Source organism: Danio rerio, chromosome 15 (genome assembly GCF_049306965.1).
Source record: "Danio rerio strain Tuebingen ecotype United States chromosome 15, GRCz12tu, whole genome shotgun sequence".
Lineage (NCBI taxonomy): Eukaryota > Metazoa > Chordata > Actinopteri > Cypriniformes > Danionidae > Danio > Danio rerio.
In genome coordinates this window covers 30,916,688-30,932,630 of record NC_133190.1, presented here as the reverse complement: position 1 = coordinate 30,932,630, position 15,943 = coordinate 30,916,688, and the positions used below count along the sequence as shown (strand labels likewise).

The window sequence follows — 15,943 nt, the reverse complement described above, 5'->3', positions numbered from 1 at the left end:
GTGCTGTTAATTTAAGTTCTGCCAAATAACGTCACACCTGCAAAGGCTGGTGATGAAGTTTACTGGTTATGAAACTGTATGCATTATTCCCTGAATAAACATGCGGTTGAAATACATTTTTATAATTAATCAAATAAACTGCTTATGTCACTGTAATTATGACAAAAGTATAAATACTTACAACTTTCAATAAAACGTTATTTAATACGTCAACAGTTAAACACCAACAATTTTAATGGCAGAATAATGACAAGTGATGTTCGCAGACACTGAAAACGCTAATTTGAGGATGTAAACAGCATCAATGATCTCAACATATTTCCTGTTTTACATTTTTAATTTCTAGAGCTTCTGAGAATCCAAAAAGAGCCACAAATTGATAACTAATGTCATGATGGCTAATTTGACATTGTTATGATTTACAGTCATGAAATGGTTTGTAAAGCAGGAATTCACGGGCCAATGACATGACCACATTGAAAAAATAATAATAGGCCTAATAATGACACTGTTGACATTTTTATAATTACAATAGTTTTAGCTACTAGATAATCATGCTAAACCACACCATTCTCGGGCGTTCAGGTCTGAATAAGCAAAAAATGCTAATGACCAACTGGCCAGTAACAAAGCTTTAAAGCCCTGCAATTATTATTGGTGTAGACTACTTAAAAACATCTGAATACATACAGTTCGCACTTTGAGGCTCATCTTATTTGACTGTTTAGACTGCAGAGGGATTTTAAAGTCTTGTTCATGCTTTAAAAGACAATGGGATGCTTTTATGTATGCTAATACTCGTTACCTACTGATTTTGCAATAGAACAAACATGTCTATAACAAGTCTAAAATTTACTTTGCTCACCGTAAATTTTATATTTATATAATGTATATATATAATGTAAGAACAAAAGTATTTTCTAAATGAGTTGTCGCACTTCATCCAAATAAGTAAATGCATACCACTGACAACAATAATATAAACTCTTTTTAATATCATTATTGGGTCGAGGCACAATTATGAAACGAGTTGTATCCATGTCCAGTAAACGTAGTCTTGGAGAGGACAGAGCAGCAGAATGACACTTAAACATCTGAATACAGTTCATAATAAATCCTTAAGTGAACCTTGTGCTAATACATCTCCAACACAACACAATGTTTACTTCTCTAGACCCTGTTTGGAAGTCCAGCAGAACTGAAGTAAGCTTACCATTACTTCATTACTGTAAACCTGGTATTACCACATTATTCAAATTCAGTCTTTTAAGATCTACAAAAAGTCCTGAGAAAAGTGGCTTATGAGTAACAATGGGTCAGCTGCAGCCCTCTAATACGATCAACTCATGGTCATTTGACATGAGGCAGCTTCATCTTGAGTTTTTTTATTTGTGCAAGATGAAGCTGCCTCAAGCAAATATATTAAGGGTGGAGCATCTGTTTGAGAAGCATGTTAACATGCTAGAGATGCAAGCAGTGACGGGGTGTTTAAATACACGAGTGCTGGTGTTGCTGAACTTAAACAAAAAAGGGGGGTAAACATTTATGGAAATGCAATTACAGAGTTTGAAAATCAAAATAGAGGAAATCTGAGGAAAATGGACTAGACCAAAAAAAAAAAAAATGCTCAGAAACATCACAGGATGAGATGTTCTTTGTACAGAGGTGGATAAAGAGAAACTACTGGAGTGAAGGATGAAGACAAAGAACAGCCAATCATACTGTAGAGAAACGATCCAATACTAGGACACAGCCAAACAGCTGCAGACATCTGAAAAAGAAGAAATACAAACATTTATTTATACACGTGTCTGCCACTTTATTAGGCATCACTGTTCAGCTGCTTAATATTGCAAGACACTCATCATCCAATCACATGGCAGCAACTCAATACATGTAGACCTGGTCAAGACGATCTGCTGAACTTCAAATTAAGTCTCAGATTGAGGCAGAAAGATTTTGGTGATGGTCAACACTGGCTCATTGGACATAAATGCTTCAGCCTACATTATAAAAGCACATAACGCATTTCGCCATTGATTGCAGTAGGTTTACAGGGTTGCATCATCAACAAATATAGGATTATTTGTGTGCAGTTCTTCCCTAATAAATACCACAAAACATCTTTTTTTTTAATGCTCAAATACGTTTGCATCTCCATTTTTTTGGTGTGGTCAGTTTGCAGAGTAGCTCACTTTGTACTATTGTACTGGGGCTGAAGAGAGCTTTGGTTCAAGTTCTGGAAAGCACGGTCCCACAAAACAGATAAAAGCAGTGTGGCCGCAATGTGGCCGCAGTGCACTTTTCTCTTACAATTGCTTTTGAAAACACTACTGGTTGCGTTAAGGTCAGTCGTACGCAAAGTGATCTGTATGGCACGTGTTACCATCTTGTGAACTTGCACAAAAAGGATGTGTATCTGACGAGTATATCAAAACTTATCCCAAGTAATGCATTTCAGATTTGCAAAACTGTCGAGAGCGTCCTCTAGTAGATGTCATCTGAAACATGCATCGAAAAACTCATGGCCGGAGCGACGCATTTTACATTTTGTAAAATTGTAGGCTTAAAACATGCATTTTCAATGAGCCTGGGTTATTTTTGGCAACAAATGGTCTGGTATGAGTTTCCAGAAGCCACTTATTGACTAAAATTTCTATAAAACAACCATCTTTAGTGTTTACAAAGAACAGCAAAAAAATAAAAAAAAATGCAATGAGTTGTGCGTGCAAAAATGTCTTGTTGATGCCAGAGAATGAACAGACCAGTTGGAAAAGATAGAAAGGTTACAGTAATTAAATAACCACTTAATATAACCGAGGTCTGCAGAAGAGCATTTCCTAGCACATCCAACATTGAAGCAGATGAGCTACAATAGCAGAAAAGCATGCAAACAGCACAGCAAAATAAAGTTACAACTAATACAAGCTCACCAAAACTAAATCACACTCACAGTCCCAACTGCAGCACCTCATTCATCTGCGGCAGACATCCCTTTCACTGGATCCTTCTCTCGCATCTGCAAAAAAGGAAAAAGGCCACGTAAAGCTCATATTTAAATTTTAATAATTTAACAACATAGATAAAAGTGATCTTTAGCAGATAAAAAATGTCATACTTTACATTATGCGTTTGCCTAAATGCAATCAATTACATTAGAATTTTAGTGAAGAGATTTAATTTTAATTTCTTTCGGCACAAACAATATAAAATGACAATATCTGCCATTTAGCAATTATTTGTTAAGACATAAAATATATAATCTTGAGGATATCGGCCACAACTTTGTCAATGCAGCCACAAAAATATCTCCCCTGACCAAAGTTGATCAGTATTATTAACAAGAATCTTTACTGCATCAGCGGTGAATAGAAATGTTTTAATAACTTTTCAAAAACAGAAATGTTTCAATAATAATTATAATAATAATAATAAAGAAATAAAGGCATCATTACCAAAAAACTGAAATACTGAACACCCTGATGTTTTTATTTTCCACTGCTCTTATTAAATTACAGACTAATGGCACATGCTGCATGGGACCACTCCGAAACGAAGTTTTTTGTGTCTCTTTTCAAAAGCTAAACGCTAGATGTCATTCATTATCTTTAAATTGATAAACATAAGTACGATTTTTATTTATCTTTAAAAAAAAATAAAATAAATAATATTAATAATAATAATAATAATAATAATAATAATAATAATAATATATATATATATATATATATATATATATATATATATATATATATATATATATATATATATATATATATATATATATATATATATATATATATATATATATATATATATATATAGCAATGAAATGATGAACCAATTTGCATTTCTGGGTGAATGATAGCTTTATTTTATTTATAGTCATTTTAGTATTAACTAAACCTTAAATTAAAATCATTTTTTAGTTAGTTGAAAATCTACCAAATTTAAATTAAATTTCTCGCATTTTAATTCAGCTTTTTAAAAATTGTAAAAATTGTGTAATGGCTCAAGTGAAGAATGGATTTTTTTGTAATCCTTTAACTCACCTTATCAAGCTCTTTCTGTGTCTCCTCCTCCATGCGGCGGATATCCTCCATGGTCAAATCGATCCATCGGTCTAACCAGCAGAAGAGCTGCCTGTGGAAGCTGGTGAACAGACGCTTCTCTTGCTGAAGTAAAACCAAACAAACAATAAATGTTATAGTAGTCAGTCACTGCATTATAAATAGAACAGCACACCAAGCCCTCCAATAAATTGAACAAACACTAACTGTTTATCTTTCTAAACCACACCTCCGTTATGTTATAATAGACATTTTGTTCATAGAAGCAGTGAGTCAAATTGAATGCAGCATGAGGTTTTCATAGTTTCATACCCTGTGGATAAAACCCTCCACTTTTTTCTGCAGGCCAAACCACTTGAAATTGACAGTGACTAATTTATAGGCACACATATGAGGGCAGTCCTTCTTCTGAGGAAGCTCTTTCTGCAACACACATAAACTACATGATCAGCCACATGACTACAAAAAAATAAATGGAGCTTCAGATACAGAATCAAAATGCACCTTCCAATCAGGTCCTAATGGGCCTCTACCAGTCTTCTGTGATTTAAAAGTGGCTGGATCCTCGTCTGGTTTATAGTCCTGTTGAAAAGTTTGAAATATTAGCAATTTTCAGTATCTTTATACCCATTATACCTTTTCGCAAACCCAATCACAAGTGGATAACACTAAATGCAAGTGTAAATGGGGTTTAAAATGTTTTGAGCTAGTCCTCTTCTAAGCACTTCCGGATGATGAAAACACATTAGATCAAATTAGACTGTTTGTACAATCTAAACACTTTTGCTCAAACATAAACACAAAAGACTAGCTACTCTCTGCCTACTAACTTTGTGTGATCAGTTATCAATATTGGGATACCATATTTGCTGTGTTGTACCAAAACACATCGATTACCATCTAAATCATAGTTTAGTCATGGTTCATTTTGGCAGCTACTTTTGTAACTTCAGTTCCTTCATTCAATAATACTTGAGCATCGTCTTGAGCACCCCGAAAAAGCATGATAAAATAAAACAAAATCCAAACACAAGAGGTCACAAGAGATGCATGTTAAAGTTGTCATATAATGAAATATAGATATACCTCGGCATTGCTGAATAAAGTGAGAAAAATTATTAGAATTATTTTTGTTTTTCTAAACTTATATTAAACTTACTATGTATGTGAGACTTTTATTTTGAAAATGGGAGAGGCAGGGATATTAAAGCCCACCACACTAGTGTCTAGGCCTACACTAGTAATAGGTCGGTCTTAAATGATTCACTCAAATTTTTTTAGTGACTCGTCCTCTCAGGGAGTGACTTGTTCTTTATACTTTTTGACGTCAATATACTATTTAAAAATCCTTTATAAAGTGGTTGATATTAATTCCTCTATGAGTTTTTTATACAAGTAAAAGCTTCAAAATAGAGCTCTAAATACATCTCGATCAGTCCCTTTTGTTGAGTAGAAATTTAATATATCCTATATTTCATTTCAAAACACAAGAAAAGAGCAAAGTAGCTTCCTCTAGTGGCTAAAAGATATTTCACTCACTTTACCATTTTGAATCAATCAATGCACTCTATTGAATCCACCAATCGCTCTCGGATCCGCGCCAAAACAATCGCTCCGAGATAGCTTGAATGAGGCGGTCTTGGCTTGATTGAAACGAACTCTGGAGCGGATCGTTTGTAGTGAGAAAGCGATACGATCCGAGCTGGGTTATATTACAGTGTTTTATGGATATGTAATATGCATACGGCTATATGAAGAGAGAATTATGAGTATGGCGGGAGTTCATTACAGACATCTCAAGTCTCCCGGAAGTTTCAGGAGTCTCCCGCAAAGCACAGGGACTCCCGAATGCCTTTAATACGTCGCGCACCCTTTTCAGCCCTCCCCACCGCATTCCTCCTCGCTCTTCAGACACGTCGCACGCACCTTGTCAAACACCACAAAACCACCTCCCCTGACAGCTGAGCAGGATTCTGCAATATAAACCATGAAACTCTGACCAATGTGAGGGGAGTTTACTCACACGTGACTTGTTTTAGCTCTTTTGGTCCGTTTAGAAATTTTGCCGTGTGAAAGCGAACAACGCCAAGAGCAAAGAGCAACAATGTAGCAATAGTAATCTCTGTTTCGGAACAACTGAATCGATTCACAGGTGTGAAAGCACCCTATGTCACTTTCAATAGAAGCGTAAACAGTAATGAGTCCAAGCTGACTACTATTGTTACACCACCGAAAAAAGTGAAACATGAGTTTAATTATGCATCTGAATTAAAGAGCATTTTCTTTACCTTAGTGTCCACCTGAGATCTGTCAGCAATGTCAATATGTATCACCTCAACCTGTTTCCATCGTTCAGAGTCAAGATTATGAACCTTTAAAAAAAACAGAAGGGATGTGATTAGTTTTGCAAGATTTATTAATGTTTTCAAATTTTGCTTCTTGTTGTCCTGTGTATTATAATCTGCATAATGTTGGTTGCCTACTCACATTTTCCTGTTCACCAAGGTCAGGTTTGTGCCACGTCTCAATCATGATTAGAAAATTGTCCTTCATGTACTCATTCTGTAAAAGAGACACAGAACAGATTTGATTTACAAAAAAAAAAAAAAAAAAAGAATTCTAAAAAGAAAAAAAAATATATTAAATTATAAAAGAGAAAATTATTTAAAAAGAAGAATTATAGAAAATGAAACAGTACCGCATCCTATAACTGCTTTAAAATATTGGTTAGAAAAGAACTAAATTTTTAAAATATATTAAAATAAAAACTTACTTTAAATTGCGATAACATTTTACAATATTTTAGATTTACTGTATTTAAAAAAATAAATAAAAAATAATATATATATATATATATATATATATATATATATATATATATATATATAAATCAAAAGCAACCTATATGAAACCAACTTTTCTAAGTTAACAAAAAAAATAAATTATATATATATATATATATATATATATATATATATATATATATATATATATATATATATATATATATATATAAAAACATGAACAGATTTACACTGGTTTCATTACACTCACCGTAAGAACTGAAGTGATGCATGACAATGCAAGCAGCACATAAAAAAAATAAGAAAAACAGTTGTAAACTTCATTGTTTATCTGTATCAGTCGTTTACTTGCTCCATGTCAGGGTGTTAAAATTCTCCAGTATATTCAGTAAAGTTGTGAGATAGTGTGCAGTACCTGTGCGACAGTAAGGATAAGCATTCCAGGCCTTCTCATGAATAATCAGGGCAGATGAAGGGGCCAGTAACCGTACAAAACTTGGCACTTTACTGCATATAAAAAAAGAGATTGAGAATCCCATAGAAAAACCCTAAGATACAGTCTATGAACAGTTTTCTGCTTAATATTATCACCACAAAATGCAGTACAGCATAGTGCTGAATAATTAATAATATTATTACCTTTGCAAGCGGTAAATCTTATGCGTGTACTGTCCTTTTTCTCCATCCTCTTTCTCGTAGGGCTCGTTTTTTAGGACTTCCACTCCATCTCCACCTCCAGTCTCATTCTTACTTGCTTCTGCTACAGAGTACAGCTGACCCACCTGGTACTGCAGATCACAGAATAATATTAAATATTTTACACATTTTCTTACAATTGCAAATGATAGAATAACATGTCGTAATGACAAACAAAAGAATGTTTTGTCATGTCCACCATTTGCATGTCACGGCTACACAAAGTGCTGAAAGATGATTCAACATCTGCATAGATAAATAACCATATATAGACTGCAGTTGTCCGTTTTTTTATGGCTCACCAAAGGAAGTTCCAACCTGACAATCTGTTATGCTTATATAAAAATGGGAAACTAATGTTAAGTAAATGTTATCCAATGTCTCCAATAAATGCATAAGAGCTTTGACAAGCTTCCAAGATCCCAAACAGGCTGTAGGAGTACAAAAATATTTTTGCAGTATAGAAAACAACCAGTAAGTTTGCAGATATTAACCATTTTGTTTACATAAATACTACAAGTAAATCTTTATTTAGAATGTAAGAAAATTTGATAATGAATCAACATACAGAATACGGCTTTTTATTGTTTTCATGTAATGATTGATAACTGCTAAAATGTATACCAGGGGTGCCGTCTAATAATACACTTAGAATGATGATAGAAGCAATTATTACTTTGATGCACATAATGAACAATTAAAATATGTTGTTAAATGTAGCCTTTAAAAAGATTAGGTGTTATAAAATTGTGCTTTACAAATGTACATTAAAGTGTTTTTATATGTAGATGCCATAATCTGTTGCACAGAGGAATAATGATACATTTAAAAACTGAGCAATATTAGAGTACATATATATTAATGTGTTAATGATTTTTTTTTTTCAAAAAGCTATTTAAATATATGTATTAAAATAAAAATGATATTATTTTAGATTGATTGGGGTGATGTTGTAAGGGTTTGAATCATGTATTGGACAATAATAAACAAATTGCAAGCAAAATAATTACAGTAGAGCAACGAAAAAAGTTAAATAAACTGTGCTTTATGGTTTTCAGGAGCAGAAATTGTATAGTCTTTATTGTTTTAATTCAGTAAAAGTATTGTTTATTAAAAATATCTTGTATTTTTGTTTTTATTTATTTATTAAACATATCTTGTATCTTGTAAAAATCTTGTACTTAAATGCTTTAAACTCTCTTGAAATGCCTTTAAGCACATGCAAAACATTATTTGTGTTTTAGAAATGTACATTAAAGGGTGCAACAGATTATTATGCCATCTAAATATAAAAACAGATGAATACGGACACATTTACAAACTGACAAATTATAGTGTACAGATATATTAATGTGTAAATATCATTTTTTACATTAGTAAGTGAAGTTTTACGAAATAATTTCGAGAGGAGCACGTGATATGATTGATAACGGCTGATCTCTCATCTGTAATCAGCAATAATCCAATCAGACTGATTCAAGATTACAATAAATAGACCAAATTCGCCCTACTCCCTTATCTTTCTTTTGAAAGAATATCCCCCCCTTTCGCCTCATCTCCTACTTTTCTTCCCTTTATCAGAGTGAGCTCGAGACCTGATCTCGGACCCCCTTATATACTTATTGACCAGGCAGGAGCCTGGACTCAATTATCTTTGAGCTCAGGGTTCTCTCCCAGGACAGCATGCCAAACCTGCTAATAGCGTCACGCATATCGAAGTGTGAACTCTTGAAATATATTCCAGCAAAATTACTTGTCAAAAAAATTATTTATTTTTAAACCAGTGAAAAGACTGACATTCAGTCTGATTCCATTTTCCACAATGCAGCATCCTCAACATCTTTCCTGTTTTATCTGGTTTGGTAATTCAATTCTCCACATTATGCTGTCTTTTGAACAGGTGAACTGATAGGAATGCAACTTCACGTGCCAAACCTGTGTCTGTTTTCACTGCCTTGTAGACAAGAACAACTGACTTCTTTTATCGCCAATGAGTTCTTATACAAACAAGACAAACACAGAATGACCATGCAAAGGCATTCAAATATCAAACACCCCAGCCTAAATTAACAAATACTACAACAGGGTGGGCAAGAAATTACAACGCCAAAACAAATTCAACCTTTGCTTGGTGAGCTGAGACAGTACACTTGATAAAATGATATAAGCTTAGTCTCGGGTTACAATTAATTACAATCAATCCTCATCTACTATACACAGGCATGCAGTTAACCAGGCCACTTTCCCACAAACTGTTGTGGCAGTGCTTCAATTCATCAATTTGACAGTCTAAACTGTCCTACCCATTAAAAGAAACTGGGTGGAGCCTGAAAAACTGGAGAAACTGACAAACTGCCATTATGCCAAAAACATATCCAGAAACCTTAAGAGTGTTTACAATTGTGCCAAGACCAAAATGGAAATGTTTTATAAATAAAACCATAAAAACTCCAAATGGAAAAAATACAGTACATACCTCTTCAACAGAAACGGGCAAGACGATTCGACTGAAAAAAGAAAAGAAAAACAGAGTAAGCCTATTATGTCAGCAAAAATGCCACAGTGACCTATGAACTCTTCATTTATTCAGTCACATACATTTCTTTGACATCTTGGCAACCAGCCCGTTTTTACAGTCTATAGACAAATGCATTAATAATGTTGTATAAACAGCAGAACACTTCAGCTAGTGTGCACTGGTGATGCTTCATTCTGAAATAACATGTTCAGATAACACGGTCTCTCATCAGTTTACTTGCTTAGAAAATAAATGCATGAAAGTAAGATTTGTCCATAAACCAAAGCTATCAAAAAATGTAGATGTCAGCATGCTGAAAATATTTTTGAGCTCCAAAACTTATTATTCTAACCAAGAGCAGCAAATAAAAGCACATTTAAATAAACCTGTTGAACAAAACAAAAGTACCCTAATCTTTTAAAACCAGGATTAATTCTCACATTTCAAAATCCCCTAATATTTTTAAATCCACAGGTTTTTCCATGTCCTTAGAAAACTTGTGGAATTAAAAGATTATTGACCATATGCATAATGACAGAATATGTAATGACAGAATAAATAAATGACAGAGTATGTACACAAACATTTACAAATATAAAATATAAATTAAATACTAGGGCTGGGTGATTTGGCCTAAAATCAAAAACTCGATTAATTGAACATTTTAACTTATTTACGATTAATAAACAATTATTTTATTTATTTATGTTTTTGCCCTCATAGTTCACTGACAAGTTTTGTACAATAAATATGCTCACATATTACAAGTGAGAGATTTTTGATTGAAGGGTGCATTAATTTACTTTAAAATAATTGAAGGAAACACACCATCTATTATTTTTTATTGAACCTCAACGCTGATCAACTGAAATTAAAACACACATTGCCTAAAGCGTGGCTCTCCTCACTGCCCACCCTTGTCACCGCTACCAAATCGACCAATCACAAAGCTTGTGCTACGTGTCATTGTGATGTGTAGTTTTCATTTTTTTGAGAGGTGCGCGGGTATGCGAAGACTTTGCCAGACCGTATACGTGTGCGCTTGGCAGAAGTATAATATCAGAATAACATAATAAGTATAAATCATAATATAATAAGTAGAAAGTAGCCTTAACAGAGCAGGGTCGCAAAACTCCACACATGATAGGGAAAGTAATTGAAAAAAAAAATGGACCTTGAAAATTAATCGAAATTGACACTCAGAACCTATAATTGATTATAGTTTTTATTACTCACCCAGCCCTATGAAATACACAACATTATTGCAATTCCATGCAAATGTCAACCTTGCCATGAAAAAATTTAGTTTTCGTCAAAATAGCGAAACCGTTTCTGCTTTATTTGTGCAAGCAAGTATTTTACAGCTCTTTAAAAACCACTCAAAATGTCTCTGTTAATGTTTTCAAACAATTACATTTGATTTACCAAAATCACAACAGCGCCAATTTCACATCGGTCACATCCATTAACAGAGAGACGTCACATCCATAATTAAGATTTTTTCCTCATAAATGCCACAAATGTCAAATAAAATGAAATCAATCATTTTTGTTCTATAGAGAGCCAACTCTTATGCTTTTGATAAGCATTATTTCTTTTGGGTTGTGCAGTTTAGTTCAAAGAATTTCTACAAAGTATATTGTATGCTGTAAACTCATTGACTTTTTTGTCACATCCATAAAGCATGTTTATTTTCCTCATTTAAAATCTAAAACATGTTTACAGATTAATATTTTTCTGCTTCTATAACTCTGTGGTTAGTTGTTTTGGAAAATATTGACAGATGTGTTAATATAATGTTAACATTTGCTTTCTCTATAAATTTATGTTTTGAGATTTTACTGCAAATGTCACATCTGTAATGCCTGAATAGTTTTTCCTTTCATAAAATGACAGCACATTTACCATTAATAACACATTAATTGAATTAAAGTGGCTTTTTAAATATTTTTTTTGTATTGTCGAAAGTAGGGCTGCACAATATAGAAAAAAATCTGACATTGTGATATTTTGTTTTTCTGTGATATATGTTGCGATATACTTTTTATTTTATTGTTCAATTCCTGTTCTTGGCACACCATTTTGACTTTTCAAACTCCTTATTTGCTTCTAATTAAAAGTTATTAAGGTAGTTTAGGTATTGGGCAAGATTAGGGATGTAGAATAAGATCATACAGAAAACGTGCTTTAGTAGAACAATAGCAGCCAATATTTCAATAACTTCCATTAGGCTTGGGCGGTATTACGGTATTATGGTATACCGCGGGATCTAAAAATAGAAACGGTGTGAGTTTCAATACCGTTATACCGTCATAAAATATTAAATATCCTTTATTTAATGCCTACAAAAACGTATGTGTGGTTGTCATCACGGGACAGTGTGGAGGAGAGAGAGAGAATGAGGGAGAGGGAGGGGGAGAGGGTGAGAGGGTGAGAGGGAGGGGGGGCGCTTCAAAGTGTCCTGCAGTTTGGCAGTTTCGAATGAATAGAAGGGAGACGTGGTTAATATGAACGAGAGGTCTGCATTAGAGCTGAAGATCTTTGCCCGAACCCGGCGAGACCCGAAAAAATCCAAATCCCTGCATTAAAATCCATCCCTGCAAAGGTGAAGCAAATGATGACGAAGTAGTAAAAAAAAGAGAATTTTGACGGCGGTCAAGCCAGTCACTAGTTCAGAAAGAGCGGTTATTCCAGCCGCAGGTATTTCGCGGTCGCACATACACTGCGTATTACGGTAGAGCCCTAAACCGCAAGCTGACAGGTAAAATGACTAGGCCACTCGCTACCCTGAAACTGCTGTCATGGCAAATTAAATGCATGTTCCTGACTGGTAGAAGATGAACAAACAAACCTACCTAAAACTTGCCAGATCAGAACTCTGCATCTCGACCTGTAGCAGCAGGAAAGGGTGTTCAGCTGCAGGAGCCCGTGAGCGCAGGACTGCGCTAAAGCCAGTGGATTTAATAATGTTCCTCCACAAACACACGTAGCCTAATCTTGGTGAGTACAGGGTTTAAAATTATAAATAAATATTAATAAAACCATATAATCATAATTTAGACAGAGTATACAGGCTAATGGTGGCATTATTCTTTTAATATTCAGCTTCACCGCCGCCCTAATGCCAGATTGTGAAGAGAAATGGAGAAACAATTCTTGCAGAGCCTTTATCTTAATTTCATTATTGCCAAAATACCCGTCATCATTTAGAGTTTATTTTAATTTGATTTGTTAAGCACGATTTCTTTTTTAAATTGTGTTAGCCAATTTAAAGGCAAAGTGTTAGAGTGCTGAGATGTTACGATGTTTCAGAGGACTTATTTTATTTGTTCCAACTTTCAAGTGGCCTATAGTCTACGTTTGTTACGAATAAATGATGTTAAAACATATAAATGACTCATTCTTGAAAAAAATGCATTAGAGCTGTGTGCAGGAGCACATTTGAATAATGTCGGGCTGTAAACGGGTTCGACTTAATAAAGCTGTCAATCAAAATGTACCTGTCGGACTCGGGACCTATCGGGTATAATTTTTATGGCCCGATTACAGCCCTGCATTCCCGCTGCTGTTCCGCGACCAGATTTCTTACGGTGTGGGAGTAAACTTCTGAATAAATCGCGGGAGAGATGTGTGCGTGTGTAAGAGAGAGAGAGAGAGAGAGATAGAGAGAGAGAGAGAGGGGTGTTGTGCGTCGCTTGGCGCTCTCTCTCTCTCCCTCTCTCTCTCCCTCTCCTCTCTGACTGCGAGCCTAAGATTGCATAGAAGTTATGCAGTTTCTGAATGGTTTAGGCTCAAGCCAACAGTTTGGTGACGCTGTCTGAGCCTTACGTCATAATTTTTTTTATTACGCCGGTAATACCGGATACCGGGGTAAAATATGGAGGCGGTTTGACGGTCTCAAAATTTGGATACCGCCCAAGCCTAACTTCCATGCTAATAAACAACTAGTTAATAGTGAGAATTGGTCCCTAGAGTGTTTCCAAATGTATTAATTTAGATTGGCTGGGATTATTCTGTAGGGGAGTAAATGAATCACGCATAACATGTAATAAATAAACTACAAGCATAAATGTGAAATAAACAGTGCATGCATAATGGTTTTGTGTATGTAAATGTAAAAATTACATTGAAAAGTCAACTCAACGTTGCACAACTTTGCGATGTGACTATTGCGAATGCACACATTGCGCTATCGATGCTGAAATGATGTATTGTGCAGCCCTAGTCTAAAGTGCTGCCATATTGTTGAATTATAGAAACTTAACAATTTGACTTAGCTTTAAAACATTTCTTTACATGAATGTGAAATTTCCAAAGTTGTGTAAGAACATATGTTGTACTTTAAAACAACAATGTAAAAATGTACAAGACTTTTGTAAAAAAAACAATGTAAAAGATTTTAACAAAATTACCATCCTAGAAATGATGTTAGAGACGCATCAAAAGTAGCCTATTTCTTAAATATATACACTGAAAGCAGGGAGGAATCACACATTAAGCTTGCATAACCATTTGGATTTGGGATACTTGACGAGTATGGCTGTCATGACATCATACCATCAACATAATGACGTTTAATACAATATTTACCAAGTCAGGACACATTCCAGTCGTTTGTTATGTAAATATTGTTGTCATAATAAGGTTAGCGGATTATCTAATTCCTGAATACGTGAAAAAACAGTATAATAATTTAAGTCTCAAAGTGCATTATGACGCGAGGTGCACACCGGTACATTATGACGCGTGACCGGCAGAACTGAGCATGTGACAATCACATTGATTGTACCTGGGTTTGTAAAGTTTTGTAACTTCAATGACCAAATAATGCAAATTGACCAAAAATGACCAAAATGTAAAGTAATGACCAAAGAAAACAAAGTAACTGCTGTCTGCTAACCATTATGTGGCTCTTTTTGAACTAACTGAAATATACACAGTATAATTCCAAATAAATGTTCATAACTTAATTCAAACTAACGTAATTTGATAAAAACGAACTCTCCCAAGAAAAAACATAAACATTAATTAGCCAGAATTGAAACATAAATCCCCTTCATTAGTCAACAGCCGGCGAAAGTTAACAAGCACGCGCCTGAAAGCCAAGTTCAGCGCACAATGAAAACTTCAGCACACCTAAATCTCACTAAAATACTTACAACTCCTTTATCAACATGTTATCTCCTTTGCCGCCCCGTGTCCAACATTCAAACTGGCTTTAAGAGAGTTTCCTCGTCGACTCTTCAGATCTGCCCGCCGTGACTCGTTTCAGCTCAAGTTCCTGGATTTCTCATTTCTTTAAATTCATTTCCTGAAAGATGTCGACAGGAGAGCCGCGTCGTCACAGCAACCACACCTACCGGCTTGAAAACGGCCGCAGGAACGGATCTAATTGGCCAAGAGCACGCACTGACCGTGGCGCCACACCCTGCTCTGATAATAAATAGTTCACGTAGAACTCACACTAAAATAGACGCACGACCTGACGGAAACACTCAAACACACGGGACAAAATCGTGCACATCGATGCAAGGCAGACGTTCTTGTTCCGCTGGTTTTCGGTTTAGGACGAGACCTCAGAAGAAATGATCTGGGTGTGAAGGTGTTGTTGTAGCCTCTTTGAATGTAAGCCTGTGTCAGACCTGACTTTCCGGTCAGTCTGACGAGTCTTTCTCCATTCCGTGGGAATTATCATTGAACTCTGCTGCTATAATAATACAACAGCGTCAGAATAATAAGCTCTGGATTTAACATATTAGATATTTAAAACGGTTATAACAATTTATATATAGAAATCTTTCCCGGTGATGGGTTGCAGCTGGAAGGGCATCCGCTGCATAAAACATGCTGGAAAA

At 34.8% G+C, this 15,943-nt stretch overlaps 1 protein-coding gene across 5 annotated transcripts; it reads right to left on the bottom strand.

Moving 5' to 3' along the window:
* Window positions 1-970: 970 nt before the first annotated feature.
* pitpnaa (phosphatidylinositol transfer protein, alpha a) lies at window positions 971-15,380 on the bottom strand. 5 transcript variants are annotated; one of them, XM_073922844.1, is made up of 12 exons: window positions 15,248-15,380; window positions 12,944-13,084; window positions 10,047-10,077; window positions 7,514-7,662; window positions 7,290-7,381; window positions 6,558-6,632; window positions 6,359-6,442; window positions 4,575-4,652; window positions 4,383-4,493; window positions 4,053-4,175; window positions 2,954-3,019; window positions 971-1,771 (listed from the first exon to the last, which is right to left on the bottom strand). In XM_073922844.1, exons 5-11 carry the CDS (start codon window positions 7,326-7,328, stop codon window positions 2,972-2,974), a joined length of 558 nt encoding a protein of 185 aa, XP_073778945.1. In that variant the 5' UTR covers window positions 7,329-7,381; window positions 7,514-7,662; window positions 10,047-10,077; window positions 12,944-13,084; window positions 15,248-15,380; the 3' UTR covers window positions 971-1,771; window positions 2,954-2,971.
* Between the last annotated feature and the right edge of the window lie 563 nt (window positions 15,381-15,943).

What these genes read in the sequence shown, in the direction of transcription:
- pitpnaa (XM_073922844.1), bottom strand. Translation starts at nt 7,328, where the DNA reads ATGAGAAGGCCTGGAATGCTTATCCTTACTGTCGCACAG. An exon ending in TTATCCTTACTGTCGCACAG is followed by an intron (nt 6,633 to 7,289) that starts GTACTGCACACT and finishes TCTCTTTTACAG; the next exon opens with AATGAGTACATGAAGGACAA. An exon ending in CACAGAAAGAGCTTGATAAG is followed by an intron (nt 3,020 to 4,052) that starts GTGAGTTAAAGG and finishes CCTTTTTTGCAG; the next exon opens with ATGCGAGAGAAGGATCCAGT.